This window comes from Silurus meridionalis, chromosome 19 (genome assembly GCF_014805685.1).
Source record: "Silurus meridionalis isolate SWU-2019-XX chromosome 19, ASM1480568v1, whole genome shotgun sequence".
Lineage (NCBI taxonomy): Eukaryota > Metazoa > Chordata > Actinopteri > Siluriformes > Siluridae > Silurus > Silurus meridionalis.
Genome location: NC_060902.1, coordinates 16,112,091 through 16,132,607, shown reverse-complemented (window position 1 = coordinate 16,132,607; position 20,517 = coordinate 16,112,091). Strand labels below are relative to the sequence as shown.

The window sequence follows — 20,517 nt, the reverse complement described above, 5'->3', positions numbered from 1 at the left end:
TGCTTTCTTGGTTATGTAGAAGCTACAGTACAACGACGTTCTGTGTCTGTATTCTTGTTTGCCTAAACATCATGCATCTTCTTACAGGGTGTGGTCCTTGGTATGCAAGGCGTGTATTTTCCGGTCAAAAGTCAGTGTTGCTTAGAATTCTTGAAGGATGAAGGAAGTTCTCACATTTGCAGGTTCAGACAAATATTGGAGAAGCCACTTGAAAGTTGCTTATGGTAATCCAAGTGGCGTGGGATATGTTGCTTAACATTCTCATCCCTAATCCTCGACTGCTTCCTCCACAAGGTTAATTAGCTGTAGGCCTCCTGAGAGCCTGAAAGCGATGGGGACTTAATATAGAAGAAGAGGTGCATCCGCTCAAGAAAACAAGGTCAGTGGGATGCCCGTAGCTCGGTTCTTTTCTCGTCTGTGTTGATTACCTTTATATTTGCTCTGTGTAATGCTATAATGGGAAACCAAAGAACCAAACATACAAACTCAAAATAAACACATTTAGACATTTAGATTCATGATGAATGGTTGGATGCCATGGAGGTGTAGTATGTAGGTTTGCCAAGGTGGAGCTTCAGAGTTTTCAAGTATGTTCCTGAATTTAGGTTATCCCCAGGTTCTCCAGTTACCTCTTATTGTCCCAGAACATACCGATAAATACATTAGGTACTATCTCATTGTCCTTATGAGAGTATGTAATGCCCTGTGATGGGCTGGCATCCCTTCCAAGGTCTATTCCAACCTTAGATCCTGCATCAACCTAACCCTCACCTTGACCTTACAAAAAGTCAAGTATTTATGTACATTCCAGTCAATTCATCATGATCTGTTGTGAGTGCTGTCTGTTCTGAAGCGACGCCATGTGCGGGAGCAATTTGATCAGCAAGAGCATTTATCTCAGCCATGTGTAGGGTCATTTTAAACTAAAGGATTGTGAACCGAATATTCAAATAGGTGAAAAAGTAAACTCCTAGCATCATACTACATCTTTTGCATGGATAAATTAGCCTATGTTCTAAATTCAGACATGACACCAGGTTCAGTGATTGGTTGAATCCCAACAGCTGTTACTTTTAACCTTTTATACCTGAGGACTCTTCAGATTTGCAGCGAGTATGGGCAGAGCCAGGATCATTTCAGACTGGACCGTGGTTTGTATTATCGGAAATTAAGGTGATTATTTGGTTGGAGTGGAGCTCAGAGAGGATAGAGGATAGACGAAGCGTTTCAAAGCTCGTCTGATTTGCACAGTATAGCAAAAAAAAAAAAGAAAAGAAAGAAAGAAAAGATCTATATCCAATTGGCATGTTATGACTAGTAGTTTTTACAGTGTAAAATTTAGACTTGGTATAAAACATAAAAGAAAAATGCAAGATTTGAACTCACCAGAAGGCAATCCATAATTACAAAACAATAAGCGCGCATTCTTAATAATTAGTTGAGGGCAGGAGTGGGGGAGTAGGCGAGAGTCGCAGGGGTGAATACCCATCAGGAAGGAAATAGGCTCAATGAGATTTACAGGGTGAGGGGTCTCATGTTTGTTGGAATATTTTAAGATGCGAAGAGAGTCTTTATTATATTAGCTTATACCACAGCTGCTGTCAGATTCTCTAGCCAGATTGTTTAGAAGGTGTTGAGCTGCAAATCACAGGTAATATTAAAGCTCTGGTTCTCATACCTTATTATTTCTATAATAATGACTCTATATGTGGAGCCATAGAGTATGTGGTTCTGTTACCACTAAGCTGGAGACACACAAATGCATAAAATGTTTCTTTGGATGTGGTAATTTTCCCTTCACTTGGAAAACTAGCAGGCTGAAACCTGTTCCAGCAGGACAATGCCCCTGTGCATAAAGCCAGCTCCATGAAGATATGAACCCTATTAAACATCTTTGGGATGATTTGGAATGCTGACTGACCTACCTGACTTTACTAACACCCTTGTGGCTAAATGAATCTCCACAAATCTCCACAGAAAAGTGGAGGTTATTATAATAAAAAATGGGGACTAAATGTGGAATGGGGTGGCTTATGGTCATGTACCCATTTCTTTAACATTCATGAAATAACCTTTCCAACAGTGAGGCAAAACTTGAACTGTGTTCATAATATACACTGTAACACAGGTGATAACCAGATCCATCTCCCTTGGAATGGTTTTAATAGTTAACATTATCTAAATTGTATTGGTTTTAATAGAAAATTTCGTAGGGTAAGCCTGTGAGTTTCTACTGGCAATTTATTGCTGACTCGTTATGTCTTGTGGATACCATTATGTCCAAGAAAACCCCTTTGGCTGCTTGTAGATTACATGACGGTACCTAGTGGACATCATTAGCGACCATAAGGACATTGCCAAGCGTCCAGATTTTCTGAAAGAGTTCTGCAATTGTTTTGTCGATGTCATTGTTAATGCTTTTTGTTTGTTGGTGTCATACCTCAGTACATTCCATCCAATATGCAAAATTTTTAACTATCACTTGATTATTATCAAATATATTTTCTCTTATTTTAAACGTATAGTCTATTTTCGGATGCACAATTTTCCTGAGCAGCTGATCAGGTTTACGTATTCATACCAAATTTCCAAGCAAGGCCCTTAACACTCTGTCCACCAGGGGCACCGTTCATCACTGACCCTGCACTTTGACCCCAGCTGGATTATGCTTAGAAAGAATTTCATGTTCCTGTAATGTACAGGTAATAAAACCTTCTTTTCAACTACTTAATAAAAATGGTGTAAATGAGGTCACGTGTGTTGTGGTGAGTTCGAGTCTGGAGTTTCTTCATTATTTATTCCTCTGTAAATGTTCTGCTTGATGTTGAACTGATGCTGAACTGTATGTTGGTGAGCAGTAGATACACCAAGCGCCAATCAGAACAAGTTTAAATCAGAGCGAGCGCTCGACCCTGATTGGTGGATCGCTGAGTGTTTAACCAGTTGCGTTTTTATCCTCGTAAATATAAAGAAACGACTGATTTCACTAAATGTAGGTGAGTAAAAAGTAAAATATTTGACTTTGAAATGTAGTGAAAGTCTCCCCAAATAGAAACACTTCAGTAAAGTACAAATACGTGACAAAGCTACTTAAATACAGTAAAACATTACATTTACTTCACTACAGTCCACTACTGGGTGTCATGTGTGTAAAATTGGATTAACTTGGTTTTGTGTGTTTACAGTGCTGTCTCTGTTCCCTGCACTTTAACAAGGTGAATGACACACTCGGCTTTCGCTTAACAACGGCGGGAGAAAGAAATACGCAATTTAAAAAAGATTACATATTCTGACGGTGAATCACTTCTGAAAATTCTCAAGGTGACCACCTCTCCTGTCGCCCCCTGTCTGTCACGAAGACGTTTAGTCTGAGTGATTAGCTGCTTTCTTCCAACAGCATCGGGCTGAGCGTCACTCAGTCTTTCGTTCAAGTGTATTGAATATCTGAGTCATGTGATGCGTCTGGGATTATTACTCTTTTTTTTGTGAGTGTGTGTTGTTCCAAACACAATGATTCTCTGAAATATATTTGTTTTTCTCTCCTATCTTTTTGGATTTGAGCGCTTGTCCATTTCCGCGGCTATTACATATCATTTTACTGCTAATGCGTGTTATTACGTATGACGGCAACTCGTGAAAGGGTTGGCACGTGAAATCGTCGTTTATGTTAAGAGGGGGCTTCTGCTACACCACTGAAGATGTGCTGATTCAGCTAATAACGTGTACATTTCGTTTTAGTTAGCAGTAATGGCTTTTTTTGTGGTAAACGATTTCAGTGAGGAAGCTACGATCTGAATGTCCGGCAGCCCTCCATCTGCTTATTTGCCTTGCGAGAATCTTGGCATGGATCCTCCAGCAGTGGGCACGGCATAAAAGCCGAGTAACCGAGAAGATATGAAAGGAGAGAGAAAGAGAAAAACAGAGAGAGCCTTTGACTAAAACTAGGCAAAAGTTTGAAGAGTTGGAAAGAGTGCTCTACACCTCCTCAAGGTGGGGTTTGAAATGAAGGCCTGCTCGGTGAATCCTTTTTATGCGCCTCTGAGCAACAGCAGGCGAAGTGTTTTATATCAGCCGGAGAGCTGCAGCCGCTCCCGCCATGGATTGAGCGATGGAGTTTACTCTAAACCGCACCGTGGGTCGTAGAGAAAAGGCTGCCGTCTCTGCGTGGAGCCTCTTCTGCAGCTTCTGGAGATTTAGGGCTGAGATCGAGATTGCGATGAAATGCAGCTAATAGTCTTCACGATCGCATGAATGGTGAAGATTTGGAAGATGATCAGGGTGTACAGGTGCCTAAACAGGACAGACTAGGGAACTAAAGCGCCGCTGCAAAGTTATTAAAGAAAATTAGCATTAAGTGCATTGTAGGAAATGTCCTGTTCCTCCACTGCAATGCAACCTTGCATTCTACCCTACACACACACACACACACACACACACACACACACACACACACACACACACTTTTACACACACATTTTTACACATAATTGCAAACTAGCATAATAGCTTCAATGCCTACTAGCTTTTGAGCACACAGTTCAAAACGTTCTTCTTAACGTAAGACTGAGAGGTGGTAGCTTACCGGGAAAGGCATTGGACTCTGGATCGGAAGGTTACAAGTTGGTTACAAGGTTACACACCAAGCTGCCGCTCCTGGGCCCCTGAGCAAGGCCCTTACTCCTGTCTATTAAATTTTGTGTTCTAGCCTACCAGACTTACCCTTATCCATAGCACTTTATTTTAAAACAGTATTTGGTTAGAGAATGACATCAACAAGGCATTACATTTGAACACCAGCACAGTACATACTTTACAAGCTCTATCCTACTAGCATACATGCACATTGGTACAAGACTAGCTTGTATACTAACATACATACTCACATGCATACTTGCTTGCTCACTTACTTACTCATTTACATGCGTACTTGCATACCTATGGAAGGATATTCCAAATTTTTAAGACCCAACAGAAACCCTAATAATAGTCAAATGTAGATTTACTCACTTGTGATTCTAACAGGAGAGGTTAATGCAGAGACGGTGCTCGCTATATGCAGAGCAGGAAAGTGTCGAGGGCCTCGGGCTTGGATGGGGGGCTTCCATAACGCTGACAAACTACACACTAGTTCATTATACACTTTTCGTAAGACATGGCTTTTTGTCCAATGGCTATAAAATAACTGGTTAACCAGTTAATATCACCGTTTAAATGCGAGTCCCATCTCTCTGAACGCATCTGCATTCACCGAAACAAATGCATCCCTCGTAGGTTGCTAAGTGAGAAGCTACACAGGAAAGCAAAGTAGGGATGCGTGGTATACCGGTACTGGAAAAAATACCGGTATGTATTATATTTCAAACGATACGATTTTTGCTGAATTCGTTATTTCATAGGCTGCTGTTCCGAAATTCACCTGTAGGCGGCACCACAAAATTGTTACGCACATGCACTTTTTTAAGGTAATTTTGGATTTTTTTTCAAAGTCAAAATGTTACCTGTGTTTCTGGTAGGGTTTTTGTTTTATTTTTGAGACATTTTGTTTTTGCGCTAAAAAGAAAAGAAGATATATTTCATTGTATTATTGGATTCTTACACACTCGCGAATTTATTAGTAAGTACTATTACCACAGAGAATTGAACTTTAAATCTTATTCCTAGTGCGTGCAAATTAAAATACACCCTGTAGGCGTCACAGTTACAGGCTAGAAGTGACAAAGATGGGTGGGTATTATGGGTATTATGAGCTCAGAATCAATGGTGTGCAGTAAATGGAAGTGATTTAACACACACACACACACACGGAGGAATAGAGTGGAGAGAAAACTGCTTCTGATGGGAATTTGATTAAGCGTCCCATGACAGTGCTAAAGCGCTCAGTATTAGTCGCAGCTTCGTTTTATTTATTTGTCCGTTTATTTTTCAGACGATTCATCTGTGAAGCTGCTCACAGCGACAGCATGAAATCTCAACTCAAGAATGAGCTGGGATTCAACGATATCTTCTCTCCAGGTTTTATTTCCATTTACAAAATGATCTGTCTGCTCTGTGGAGAACGTTCTAGATTACGATCCCACCTTTCTGGTTTGTCGATTCCGCAGTCGAACGGCTCTCCTGAGCCGTCTTTTTGCTCATTTGCGGCTTTTGCGTTCCCGCCCGTCTAACAAAGGTGTAATAGCGAAACTTCGGACTCATCACCTTTCGGAGACAAAATGTATTCATGTGGCCCCGCTCGGCAGCGAAGTGCGATGAAATGTGCCTCGGAGATGAAACATCTTCGTGGCTTTATAAGCTGCAGAATATCCCTTAAATAACAGAAGTAACGGAAGTGGATGGAACCGTTGGCGATGAGCTGCAGGGGAGCGGTTCGTGGGTTACGTCGAAGAGGGAAGGATAAGAATCAATTGCTGAAGAGAGAGAGTGAGAGAGAGGGAGAGAGAGAATAAAAGAGAGAAAGAGAGGATAAGCATGAAGAAAATGGGGTGTTTGGAGAATCTGACTTGAAAAAGCTACGGAAAAGAAAAGTCATAACAACCCTGATACAGGTGGCACAACAGTACATAGCAATCGTAACTCTGTTGTGCTAATGTTTACTTTTCATGACAGCCCTGACGCTGTAGGCCAAATAGTGATGAAAGCTGGGCTAATGCTAGCAAGGGGCTAATACTCATTCAATCCTTAACACTGTTGGACCAACATTGACTAATGCTAGCAAGTTGGGTTGATATTTAGAAGCGGCTTTTAGTGAAATTCTTCACCTATTGTAGCTTGTTGAGAAGTTCAAGTCATCCTTATATCATCATTATACACCCTCCTACACTAAACTCTCTTACAATCAGCTTAGCATAAACAGAACTAGCATTTATGCACACTTGTTCATCCCTTACATGCAAGTTCACGTTTATTTCTATAGCAAAATGGACATTGTCTCAAAGCAGCTTTATTGGACTTAAGAATTAAGGTGAATGATGTGTATTTATCACTGATGATGAAGCCTGAGGGCGACTATGGCAAGAAAAAACTCCCTTAGATGGTATGAGGAAGAAACCCTGAGAGGAACCAGACTCAGAAAGGGAACCCATCCTCATTTGGGGGATATCACATATCCCATATACACCCAAACCCTCACATACTACCATGTGTGTACTCACATACCACTAAGCTACACCTCTCCTACATAGTAACTGAGAGTAACTAAGGGTCAATAGTGTCAGGATTGTTTTAGAAATAAACGTCACAAACCCCATCAACGCTGTTCTGTCAAAGGGATCAAGACACCTTTGGCCCAATAACCCAACATTGCCACCGTTAACAATTTTGGGCCAAAATCGGACTAATATTGGGCCTGATTTTGGGCTCGAACCCTTTTTAGAAAAAACCTGCCAATGGTGTACCAACAAACAAAAAGATGTCGGCACACAATCTTGACCCAAATGAATGAATTTTTGAAATGTGCTCTAGTCCCAGTTTGGTTCTCTCACGAATAATCTGATATTTAAGACATTTTCTTACATCTTTCATGAGAGCGAGCACCCCACCAGACTGTTCAACCACCCTTTACTCAAGAAACCACTTGACTTAAACACTCTGGATTAATAAAATACACTAGTAATTCACCAAAATCAAACCAGAGCATATGCTGAAATCCACTGAACACATTCACAAATTCATAAAGGATAAATCTAGTGCTCTTATTCAAATAGAGTCTCAAACTCTCCTGATCACCCGAGACTCTTTATATCTAATACGCGGTATCGAATATCCGGCCAGCGTGCAGCTGAGTGTTAAAGCTTAGTCAACAGAATGAAAGCAAGAGCCTGGGGTTCTACACTGCTCTCACTCCACGAAATCATGCTTACACGAGGAACACTTCAGCTGGCACAAAGAACACCTTCTATATGTATCTATTCCTCTTTAATATGGATCCTGGCCTATTAAAAAGTTCCTGGAAGCGGTGCGTAAAAAGAGATTTCAACTAGGAACAGAACAAACATAAAAAAAGCGAGAGAGACTGAATGAGGATGGAGCGAATCCGTCAAATCCGCTCATTTGCATAATTTTTTATTATAAGAGGTCGTATTAGCGTGGCTCTTATTCTCGCTAGAGCTGTCTTAAATAATCCTTATGACCGCTCTTGACTGACTAATAGGCTGAAATCTTTAAAGCGCCTCGGCAAAACTGGAAGTTAATGGGATCATGTTAGGCAGAGGGAGAGAACATGCTAAAATTAAAGTATTTTTTAAAAATATATATAAATATATATAGGGGCTGTCAAACGATTCAAATATTGAATCGTGATTAATCACATGATTGTCAACTCAATCGCACATATTTATCTGTTATAAATGTACCTTAAATTAATACTATTCATGTTTTTAATACTTTAATCAACCTGGGCATAAACAAATATGGATGCTTTATGCAAATATATGTTAATTATTAATGAAACCAAGCCGTGTGTGGCGTCGAAGGTTTTCATTTTGTCTAGTAATGTATTTGTTTTTTTAAAGAAATGGTCCAAGAGAAATACGGCTGCATCAATCGCGCGTTAATAAAATGGGTGCTGTTGAAATGAATTTGCGTCAACAGTTAAATAACGTGTTCATTTCTACAGCCTTGACACATCATACAATTGTCTGATTCAAACTTTTTATATATAGTGTTTGTACGTCTACAGTGAAGCAGTGCATGATGGGTACACATTCAGTAGCAGAACAGAATAAAGACAGCTCCGGGCAATATATGGAAATACACGCTTACATGTTATATCATGAATGAGCTCCATTTCGTCTCTCTGCAGCGAACATGTTTTGAATAGCAAGCACTGAAAACAACACCGTACTTCATGAGATGCCTGAGAGCTTCATCTTAACATGGAAACGTCAAGAAGAGGAATAAAAGCAACTTCTTATGTAATATTGCTTTCTTGCTTTCCTGATGTTTTACACCTAACGTTTCTTAGATTTCTTGTTAAAGAGCTTAGTAAAGGTAATTATGGACACTATCTATCTATCTATCTATCTATCTATCTATCTATCTATCTATCTATCTATCTATCTATCTATCTATTATTTATTTATTTGTGCATCTTTATAAAATGTATTTATTCAGCAATTATAATCATTTTTAATCCTCTCACTTATTTTATTTGTTATTTTTTGTTTGTTTACTTATCTATGTGTTTATCTGTTTCCTTATTTAATTGTATTCATTCATTTATTTATCACTTTACTTGAGTTGTTCAGTTTGGTTTATTTGCTTTTAATTTGCTAATTAGCGGTTGTGTGTAGTTACTATATAATTAATGAATTATTTATTTTATTTTCTTCTTTATGTATTATTTAATGGATGTATGGAACAGTCATAACGTTAGTTTTTTATCTTATTTGTTTGTTGTTTGTTCATCGATTTGCGTGTCTGTGTCTGTATCAGTTACTTATTTTGGTTTCATTATTAGTTTGTTAATGTGTTTATGTATTTACTTATTTACTCAGTTGTTTATCAAAGAATTTGAGTTTTTATTTATATTTGTTTGTTTGTCTTGTTTGGAACACTGATATAATGCACACACACACACACACACACACACACTCTGAGCACATGCGGATGGTTGATCAGGTCCCAATCGCTCACGTGGACAGTCACGTGCAGTCACGACTCGAAGGTCAAAGGTGTACAGTGGTCTCTTGAAACATACGCGCGCGCTCGTTCGCACACCTCCACCTGCCCTTTCTCACACAGCAGTCTCTCTCTCTCTCTCTCTCTCTCTCTTTCTTTTGGCTCGTGGGCACGCGCTCGACAGCTGCATACCTTTCACTTCCGGTCCAACATGGCGGCATCCATGGCATCCCGGGCTGTTTCTGGAGCGCTTCGCAGAGCTGCAGCCGGTTGTTCGTTTCTCAGCAGAAACACGGTAACGTTTAACTGTAGACTCCATTCTTTAAAAGCAAATATTTTGTCCAAAATATTTAAAACAACATTCAACTTCTAAATCGGTCTAAAACTAACATTTATTTCCTATCCGTTTTGGTCAAACCGCGCCTCCTGAGTTACAATTGGTTGATAGTATCCACCTTCTGCACTGTGATTGGCTGTGTATGTACTAACGCCAATCCGTGCGCAGGCGGGAAGTGACTACCATCCAATCATATCCCAGGAGGTGGGATTTGGCCGAAAACAGGTGGGAAATTCCAACGTGTATTAAAATTGAGTATCATGTAATTCTAGTTAAATAGAAATGAACGTGTGTATTATAATATACAATTAATAACTTATTAAATGTTTTTCTCGTTGAGTTTTTTATTCTTTATGCGTCTTTTTTTGTAGTTCAGAGACTGACATTGGTTGTAAAAGTCATTTGGTTGAACTTTGGCTTCAGTGCACTTCTTTGACCCTGCAGATGTTTGCAGTTGTGTGCAGTTGCATGAAGCAAGTGCTCAAAGTACATAAGTTAGTTATTAACATTTAATAATTACGATAAAATTCAGCACCTGGATTTCGCACCTGGACACGCCGTCCTTTTATGTGCACGGGGTTTTTACAGTAAAGAAGTAAACATAATCTGTTTATTTACTTAAATAGCTTTTTCACGTATCTGTACTTTTACTGTGTTAACTAAGTTATGTACTGAAGTATTTCTATTTTTGGAGAAGCTTTAACTTTACTCCATTTTAAAGTCTAATATTGTTTTACTCAACTACATTCTGCGAAATCAGTCGTTCCTTTTTATTTATGAGGGGACAAATATTTAACTGGTTAAACACGCAGAAAGTCACCGGTGTCGTTTTAATCATGTCCTGATTGCGGCTTGATGTATCTACTGATCACCAACATACAGTTCAGCATCAGTTCAACATCAAGCAGAACATTTACAGAGGAATAAATGATGAAGAAACTCCAGACTTGAACTCGCCACAACACGTGACCTCATTTGAGTCACATTTGAGACTCTGAGTCACAGAGTCTTTACACATAAACTGAGGTGATTAAGTAAAGAGTCTTGTGATAAAAATAACAGGAACATTAGAGTTATAATAAATCATAGTACTTTCATATTCTATTGAGTGAATCTCTATTTTAACTCTATGGTTTGTGTACTTCATCCACCACTGCTTGGAGTTAGTCATCTCAAGCTTCCATTCCTGTGATGATAGTTTGAGGAAGTACATGAAGTTCATGAACCTCTCCTGATAAAACACCCGTGATTCATTTCATTTCTTTTCTACTTCAGGCACGACTAGCGGTTTAGATGCAAATCTCACAACCAAATTTTCCTCGAATTTTCACAATTTTTACGCATCCAGCGGCGTAGAAAAGAGTGCAATCGCCTCATGAGTCTGGTCTTATAAAAGATCATTTCTAAACAAATCACTTGATACAGATGTTCAGTTTGTTTCTCCACATGTTCAGCTGAAATGCTTGTAAAACTGGCCAGAGATGTTCTTCACTAGTTGGAGATTTCTCTCATTCCTGCAAACCTGTTCATTCCAGAGCAGTTCAGTTGGATTTATGTGCATTGCCTGGGCAGAACGTATCATGATAGTTACACTCTAAAGCTCTAACACTTAGACGAACGCTTCGGTTCATTGTCTTGTTGGTTCCAATGAGCCAGACGGACTTGCTTGGTGTTGAAGTATGGATTGGTCGCCATGTTGGTTCTTTTCACTCAACATAAAAGTGTCCAACCTTTCTTGTTTCAAACCAGGCCCAAACCAATAAGCTTCCACCTTCAGGGTTGATGGTGAGTGTGAGATCTTATCAGGGTGAGGGTGATATCTTATGGAAGTTCTTCTTTTCAAGCCAAAATAACTTCAGTCCAGTCATTCACTGTCCAATTCTTGTGTTTTTTATCCACTTTAGTTTGTAGCAGTACAAAAAACAAAACATGGACGTGTCGTAAAAAGTAAAGAACACGTTGGGTTTTCTTACTATGTGCACCGATCAGGCAAAACAATGACGTTATAACATTATGAACACTAATTATCTCTTTATCATGGCACCTGCTAGTGGGTGGGATTTATTAGGCAGGGATTGTGTGTGTGTGTGTGTGTGTGTGTGTGTGTGTGTGTGTGTGTGTGTACACAAACACTCTCCTGGTTTGTTCCACACTCGGAGTGTGTTGTATCTGCTGTGACTCGGCGATCAGGTCCAGGCGCTGAACAAGTGAAGTCTAACCGGTTTACTGTTTTTCCCCTCGACGTGTCAAGATGGAGGTTTTTGGAACGAATGACTGAATAAATAAATTCTTCTGATTGTGTAAATATTGGAGGAGTTGGTAGTTTAGTTGGAAGGCTTTTTTTTCCCCCCTCTTTCTTATTTGCTTGTTTCTTATCCACAGAGTGAACTGAACTTTAGCACTCGTTATATTTGTCGGTACTCTTAAGGATCCATTAGTTCCCAAAATGCTTTTCAGACACATTCTAAGATATTCTCAAGATCACTTTATATATGCAGCTTATTAAGGTCGGTATGTGCTTTCGGTTCTAGGGCTGTGTATCGGTAAGAATATGACGATCTGATACGTATCGCGATACAACGGTTGCGATCCGATATGTTACGATACTGTAAGCAAATAAAATGTATTTAATCAGAACACAATATGAGCTGCATTTGCAATAATCAGTCCCTGTAACCTAAAACGTTAAACGTCCAACCAGATTTTTTGTGCAGTACGAGCAAAGTTGGAAAAATAAAGTGTTTGCAGGAGTCTTTCGCTGTAATCCCTCAGTTTTTTCTTTACTAGCAGCGATTAGTGGCGTGCCCTTATGCTTGTACGGTGGTCTCCGGTCCTCTGGGTTATGTTCTAAGACCCCAGCGAGTTCCGAAAATCTTAGTGAATTCATCTGGACACGTGTATCGATATTTTCTCACACCCCCCGTTTTTGTTCTAATACGGTCCACTCTTTTGGGGAAGATGTTCCACTAAATTTTGTGGAGATTTGTGAAGATTCATTCAGCCATAAGGGTGATGGTAAAGTCAGGCACTGATGTAGGTGAGGTGTCAGTGTTCACATTCATCATGTCCAATAAGGTTTTGAGCTCTATAGCAGGAGATCTTCCACTCCAACCCACGGAAACCATATCTTCATAGCTTTGGCACGAGGACGTTGTCATGCTGGAACAGGTTTGGGTCTTTTAGGTCAAGAGAAATTGTGTGTATGTGTGCGATACTTGGTGTATTTGTGTGTGTTTAGAGTACAGAGATGCTACAGCTCTCAGTCTTGTATCCCAGCTGTAAGAAACTGATGATCCTGCTGATTAAAGGTTCAGTAAACAATCAGACTGCTTCATGCTGATGTAATCGGCACGTCTGCGTCTCGGAGAAGAACGTTCAGAACCCTGGAAGGTCTGGGTGAGCAGCAGCCCATCAGATGATCCTGAGATTCAGAACACAACTGATTTGCGGTTTCGCCTCAACTCGTGTGCGGTCTGCTCCGGTGTTAAATTGCTGAGCTGGCAAAAACGCCTAAAGGTTGACGCTTGTGGTAATAAAATATATTCCGAGTAAATGTCAGTGGACTCGGTGGCAGCGTCATATTGTGTAGAAGGAAAACTCCAGTACTGAATAAATCCTACTTCAACATCCGGGGAGTTTATTTTATCCAGCGTCCTGTAGATGCAACCGAGGAAATTTTACTTCAGAAAGATTGTGGAAAATAATAGTACAAGAGCATTTGTTTTTATTTATTTATGTAATTCTTTCTTTCTTTATTCATTAATTATTTTTCATAATTTCTTTTTCATAATTTTCTTTCGCATTTTTTCATTTATTTAATTCTTTATTTTTATCATTTTATATATTTTTTTTATAATTTTGCAAGATAACTAAACTTAATATTACTGATAAATTATGAATTAATTTATTTTAATGGTATTTATTCATTAATTTATCAATAAAAAGCAGCATCGGTCAATTTCTTTAATTAGTTTACAAATTCCTCAGATTGTGTTTATTTTATTTTATTGATTAAAATACTTTGGGCTTCCGTGTTATAATAAAAGGGAACTAAATTTAGTTATACCGTCTGATAATTAATGAATAAAAAAATAATTTCTGTGTTTATTTTATTTATTTATTTATTTAAATACCTTGACTATTCTTGTTCTAACGCAAGGGAACTAAATTTATTTATACCGATTATTAATTAATGAATAAAAAATATGCTGATTTTTTTTTTTTTCCAATAATTAATATTCAAGAAAATAAGTAAACAGACAAACACTCTTGTAATATAATTTTCTCAATTAAGCAAAGTTTTGTTGAGGGCAAAGTTCCTAATAAATTAATGAAATAAAAAAATCGATCAATTAATTAATTAATGAAGATTTATTTTGGCCTCCAAATGATCTTCTTTGATTATTTTGTTTTTATTTATTTTTGTCATGCAGAGGAATCAAGCCAACAAAACTTAATAATACTTATTTATTTTCTTATTTAATTAATGATTTTTTACATTTGTCTCCCACTGCTCATGTTGGCATGGGTTCCTAAATCCACTTTAATTAGACTGCAGGTAGTTAAAAACTCTTATGCTGACTTATAAGGCATTACATCTCATCATCTGTCACAGCTTTTAACCGTTTGCACTCGCAGACGTGATCTTCGTCCTGCCGATTCTGGTGTGTTGGTTGTTCCTCCATTAATTATGGAATTCTCATCCCACTGGAATTAGACAGGATAAATTTTTTTTGTTTTCAAAGCTGCTATTAAAACTTCATTTCTTTAGGCTAGTTTTCAAGTGATGATTTTTCTTTTTTGTGTGTGTAAAGCACTTTGAAATGCTTTCAAAGGCGCTATCAGAAATAAATAATGATTATTATTATTGTCTCTGTGTGTGTGTGTGTGTGTGTGTGTGTGTGTGCTCCTACAAGCAGAGCTTCTTTAAGTCGAGATGCATGAACATCCGCCTCTCACACTCCACTTTGTGTAGGCTGCTATGCAAACTGAGCTGATATAATCCGGCGAAACCCAGCCCACTCACACACACCTTCTCACACACACACACACACACACACACACACACACACACACACACACACACACACACACACACACACACGTGTTCTATAGGAGGTATGTGTCTAGGTTGTTAATATAGTAGTTTAAGGACCACCCAGGACTCGCACACACTCACACCAAGTTTTCTGTACAGTTACAGCTTTTTGTGTGTGTGTAGGATGAGAGCAGCACCAAGGCTTTAGTATAATGTCAATTATTTAAAGATTAGTTTGTAAAGTGTTAATATTGAGATGTTGTTTTGAGTATTGTCATTGTTTTGCATTATTCTCATTATCCTTATCATCCTCCTCATTATCCTCATCCTTATCATTATCCACATCATCTTTATCATGATTATTCTCCTCCTCCTCCTCATCATATCCTCATCCTTATCATTATTCTAATTATCCTCCTCCTCATCATCATTAGTCTCCTCCTTCTCATTAGAATCCTCCTCCTCATCCTTATCATTATCCACATCATCTTTAACATGATTATCCTCATCATCCTCCTCCTTATCATCCTCCTTCTCTTCAGCATCATCCTTATCATTATTCTAATTAACCTCATCATCCTTCTTCTCAGCATCTTCCTCATAATCATTATTCCCATGTTCCTTCTCATCAGCATCCTCCTTATCATCATTATTCTTATTATCCTTAATATCCTCATAGTCCACCTCATTCTCCTCATCCTCAATATCACCATTCTTCTTCTCATAATCATCATTATGCTCATCCTCTTCATCGTCCTCAGTATGGTGTAGATATGGTGTTCCTGGGATTGAATAAGACGCACAGTATAGGGATCTAAAACACACCAGTGATCGATGTTGATGCTCGTAGAAATGTTTTCAAATTCTTTATAAAAAAAAGAAAGTGTGTTCATGGAAAGAGCGCGATAGCTTTCATGTTCGCGTGTCACCGCTGAGCTTGTCGAACCTTTAACCCGAATTTCTGAGGCAGGAGAAAATTCTCTTCTTGTTCGTGGGGTGTTCTGAGAGATAAAGTGTGACGATCTGGAGGCTTCCTGTCCTCTGTCACGGAGCTAAGGCGCTGTGATTGGCAGGCGGGTATCGTGGCGATTCAGCCCTCCGCTATGACAGTTCACCCTGCGCAGCAATTCAATTTGCCATGGTTTGTCAATAACAATACCAAGAAGAGACTCGACGCCGCAGCAGGATTGGAGCCGGTTGATGCCTGATAAATGCGCTCCTGTCTGGGCCGAGAGATAAACCAGGGGCTGTTATTATTATATCTACATTTTTCTTCAGGTTTATTCCCCACCAGGAGGAGGTGTGTGTGCTGTTTCTGCGCTTGTACACCTTGAAGAAGAAGGAGTAGAGTTTAAACCGGGGGAAACGTGCTGGTTTACATGGTGGAGTTTGGTGGAGAGATGAAGAGGCAGGGGGAGATTGATGGAGCGATAAAATGAAGACAATAGGAGATAAGTGGTGAGGTGAAGAAAAGCAGGACATTGGTGGAGAGATGAAATGGAGTAATGTGAAGATAGGTGGTGAGGTTAAATAGAGACGAGGAGTTTGATGGAGAGATGAAGCGGTTGCAGGTAAATATTGGTGAAGAGATGAAGCGCTTGCAGGAGGAGGTTGGTGGAGAGATGAAGCGCTTGCAGGAGGAGGTTGGTGGAGAGATGAAGCGGTTGCAGGAGGAGGTTGGTGGAGAGATGAAGCGCTTGCAGGAGGAGGTTGGTGGAGAGATGAAGCGGTTGCAGAAGGAGGTTGGTGGAGAGATGAAGCGGTTGCAGGAGGAGGTTGGTGGAGAGATGAAGCGCTTGCAGGAGGAGATTGGTGGAGATGAAGCGCTTGCAGAAGGAGGTTGGTGGAGAGATGAAGCGCTTGCAGAAGGAGGTTGGTGGAGAGATGAAGCGGTTGCAAGAGGAGGTTGGTGGAAAGATGAAGGAGGAGTTAGGTAAAAGTAAACGTGAAGAGCCGGAGTATGTAGGGAGCTGAACGTTGGTCTGAAGAATATTTGAAAACTAAAGGTGAATGGAAAGAAAAACAGTATTGAAGATTTGTGAGAAGATAAACAGTAGAAACAGGAGACAGGGAAAAAAGAAGAGTTTGAGATGAGAAGTGTGGAGAGGTGAATATTTGAAGGAGAAGGAGCCGTGTTAGAAGGAATGTTTACTGAGCTCAAGAACTTCAAACAGCAGCCGACTCTGCCTTCTGCCATTAACACAGACACGTTTTTATTACCGTGTGGGGAGAGACGTGATGCTGAGACTCGGCCCGTAACAACAACGTTCCTTCAAGGTTAAACGCTGTTCTTCAAGGTTAATAATTGATTCATGGCAGTGGTCTGAGGAGAGAAATATATGTTAAGTTCATCTTTATTATTATTATTATTATTATTATTATTATTATTATAAGTTACTCATCCTTTAATTCATTGTTTTAGATTCAGGACTTAAATGTCTCAGGACACATCACTTAATTCCAAACAGCACAATTGAATTGATTCTGCTTGAATTTTCACGTGTTATTTACTCTCTCAGTTGGTCTGTCTCATGGGATAAACAGTCACTCCATGACTTGAACAGACCAAGAGAGAGAGAGAGCGTGACAAACAGACAGAGAGACAGACAGACAGACACAGAGAGAGAGAGAGGGGGCTTAGAGAGAGAGAAACTGAGACAGGTAGACACAGTGTGCGAGGGAAAGCGAGAACGACAGACAGAATGAGAGAGACGGACGGACAGAGACTGAGAGAGAGGGAAACGGAGAGAGGCAGTGATACTGAGAGGGAGAGAGAGGGGAAGAGAGAGAGGCAGAGAGAGACTTGACTTCTAACATTCCTTTATTATGACAGTTATGACATGTCCACCATTCTTTTATCAAGAGAAGTGTATTTAGACCAAAAGAGAGTGAAAGACTTTCCTGAACCTTTTGTGAAATTTGGTCCAAAAGAAATTCCATAGTGACCGATGAATGAAAACAAAAGGAGGAGGAGTTGATGTGAGTTAAGTCTCTGGATGAGCTGCATTATTAGATTAAAATTAAATAAAAATATTAAATTAAACCCTTTATGAAGTTTTGCGGCCGTCACAAAACGCGAATCGCAGTAGTTTGAATGTTTGAAGTAAATTATTGTTCAGTTCGGAAAAACAGTAACGAGCCGTACCGGAAGATCGTTAAATAAAAAAAGAGGCGTTCTCTGTCCGATCTGTAAACCTTTTGTCGTCCGTTAGCTTCGGTTTTGCCTCGCCGTCTCGCACCATCTCTGCTCTTTACTTTTCCGCTCATTGACCTTCTCACTGTCTCGCGCTCAAAGCCCTGACACCTACACATCGCTCTTTCTAATGATGACTCCTATTAGCTATGCTAATTGCTAAGTTATATCTGTAGAGAATTGACTTCGCCCCGAGTCGGAGTCTGTCGAAGAGAGATTACGCTGCTCCCACACGCCTTACCCATAATGCAAATCTTTCTCATCTAAATCCTGAAGCACGCTCTGTCGACTTTCTTTTAAAAGCTTCAACACCACACACACACACACACACACACACACACACACACACACGTCAGAAGAAAAGCGCTCCTGTCATTTTTCCAAATGCATCAGTTTTGTTATACGACCGTTTTCAGGTGGATGTGAAGATTTGTGATGAGAGGGAAAAAGAAACAGACAGACTGTCTCTCTCCGTCCGTCTGTCGCTCAGTCTTTCTTGAGAGACAAACAGACAGATAGAGAGAAATTGGGAGATGGTGAGAAAGACCGATGGACAAACACAGAGAGAGAGAGAGAGAGAGAGAGAGAGAGAAAAAAAAAAGAGTGTCAGACTCTCTCTCAGTTGTTTTGTCTTTGTCTTTCTTGAGGGGCAGACAGACAGATAAAGAGAGTGAGGGAGACAGAAAAACTGAGAGACTGAGAGAAAACACAGACAGGCTGGAAAAACAGTGAGAGATACAGACAAGAAGAAGAGAGAGAGAGAGAGAGAGAGAGAGAGAGACTGAAAACCAAGAGATGGAGAGGGGATACAGACTGAAAAACAGAAAGAGAGAGAGAGAGAGACAGAAAACAGAGAATGAGAGAAAGAAACTGAAAAACAGAGAGAGGAAGAGATACAGACGGAAAAACAGAGAGAGAGAGAGAGAGAGAGAGAGAGAGAGAGAGAGAGAACAGAGATATATTGATGATAATGTGACTTTATAAACTCCATTTATTTACAGGAACTTTATTTTTGATTACTGAAAATGGCTGATCATCTATGCTTCAGTGTGTGTGTGTGTGTGTGTGTGTGTGTGTGTGTGTGTGTGTGTGTGTGTGCGCGCGTCTGTGTCTACTCACGCACACTAGCATGCGTGTGAGATAATTGCCAATGACTCATTTGGCCTTATTTATGTTGCGTTAAGAAGACACCCCCAGTCTCATTAGCATGCGTTTTTTGCGCCGAGTCACAGTGCCACGCGGCGTACCGGAATCCGTCAGCTCATCTGGGTCGAATCAATAAGTGTCAGACCAAAAACAACAAAAAAAAAGCCAGCTGTATCGTCTTCATCGGGGCGCACAGGACTCCAGCTACGCTCCTACGTGTGCGAGTAGGAAACGAGTCGGACCCGTGTTGATGGCGCAGCGCGTACGCCAGGGTTCGGGGTTCACGGCGGAAAAAGAGCACGCTAACAAATCAATTAGGGGCGACCAGTAATATGAAAGACGTGTTAATTTTTGGGCCATTTCCACACGCCCCGGGAGGAGGCGCTGCGCTTCATTAACTCCAAAGTGCTAATTAAAAGGAGTTAGTTCAAAGAGTCAATGAGGATTCAGAGCCTCGGGGGGTTGCTGCTGCTCGTCCACCCAACCAGAGGAGATCCTCGCAGGAACATGGAGCGGCTCAGCTTCGGGTTTCATAAAGTGAACCTGTGTCCTGTACAAGTGTCTGCCTCTGACTGTGTAACACTCTGAGCAATTAACACACTGTCAAATATCAATGATAAATGTGATTAAATTCCATAGAATCAAATGTAACTCTAAATGTTAACTCTAAATATACGATGCTTTAATAGATGTGATTATTATTGCGATGGTATTGTATTTGTTTTAAGAAAAAAAAATCTACTTTTGAGCAGTCGTCGTAACTCATCCCGTTCCCGGCATCCTGTTGTTAATGATTTTCTTTTAACGGCATGACAACGAGCTCGTTACTCCTTACTTCAGTGCCACAGCACAGTGCAAATTAGGATTCATTTATATGATTTGGTTTGCGGTAAAAATGTGTATCAATCTGCCAGTTTTCACAGTAAGATATTTTTTCTTGTCAGTCTGTCGAATGTACAGAGTAACCAACAGCTTGGGTTTAAACCTCTGCTGTGTTTTTACACACACACACGCGTTTGGTTTGTTTTATGACTCAGAAGCTTCATCGCTTTGGAAGACGTCCGTTTCCCTCGGCATCCTCTCCCTCAAGTTTCTTCGTCGAGTGTTTAGTTCGCTCGATATCCTGTTTTCCATACGAGAACTCTTTAACAGATCAATTCCCCATCGATTTATTGAGTTCTCTCT

At 39.9% G+C, this 20,517-nt stretch overlaps 1 protein-coding gene across 1 annotated transcript in view; it reads left to right on the top strand.

The window, feature by feature from the left end:
* The first annotated feature begins 9,656 nt into the window (after positions 1-9,656).
* The window catches only part of suclg2 (succinate-CoA ligase GDP-forming subunit beta), an 81,181-nt gene continuing 70,320 nt past the window's right edge, over positions 9,657-20,517 (top strand). Inside the window, exon 1 of the mRNA XM_046875007.1 lies at positions 9,657-9,913. Coding sequence (XP_046730963.1) covers positions 9,830-9,913 — 84 coding nt within the window. The 5' untranslated portion in view covers positions 9,657-9,829. The remainder of the gene's footprint in view (positions 9,914-20,517) is intronic.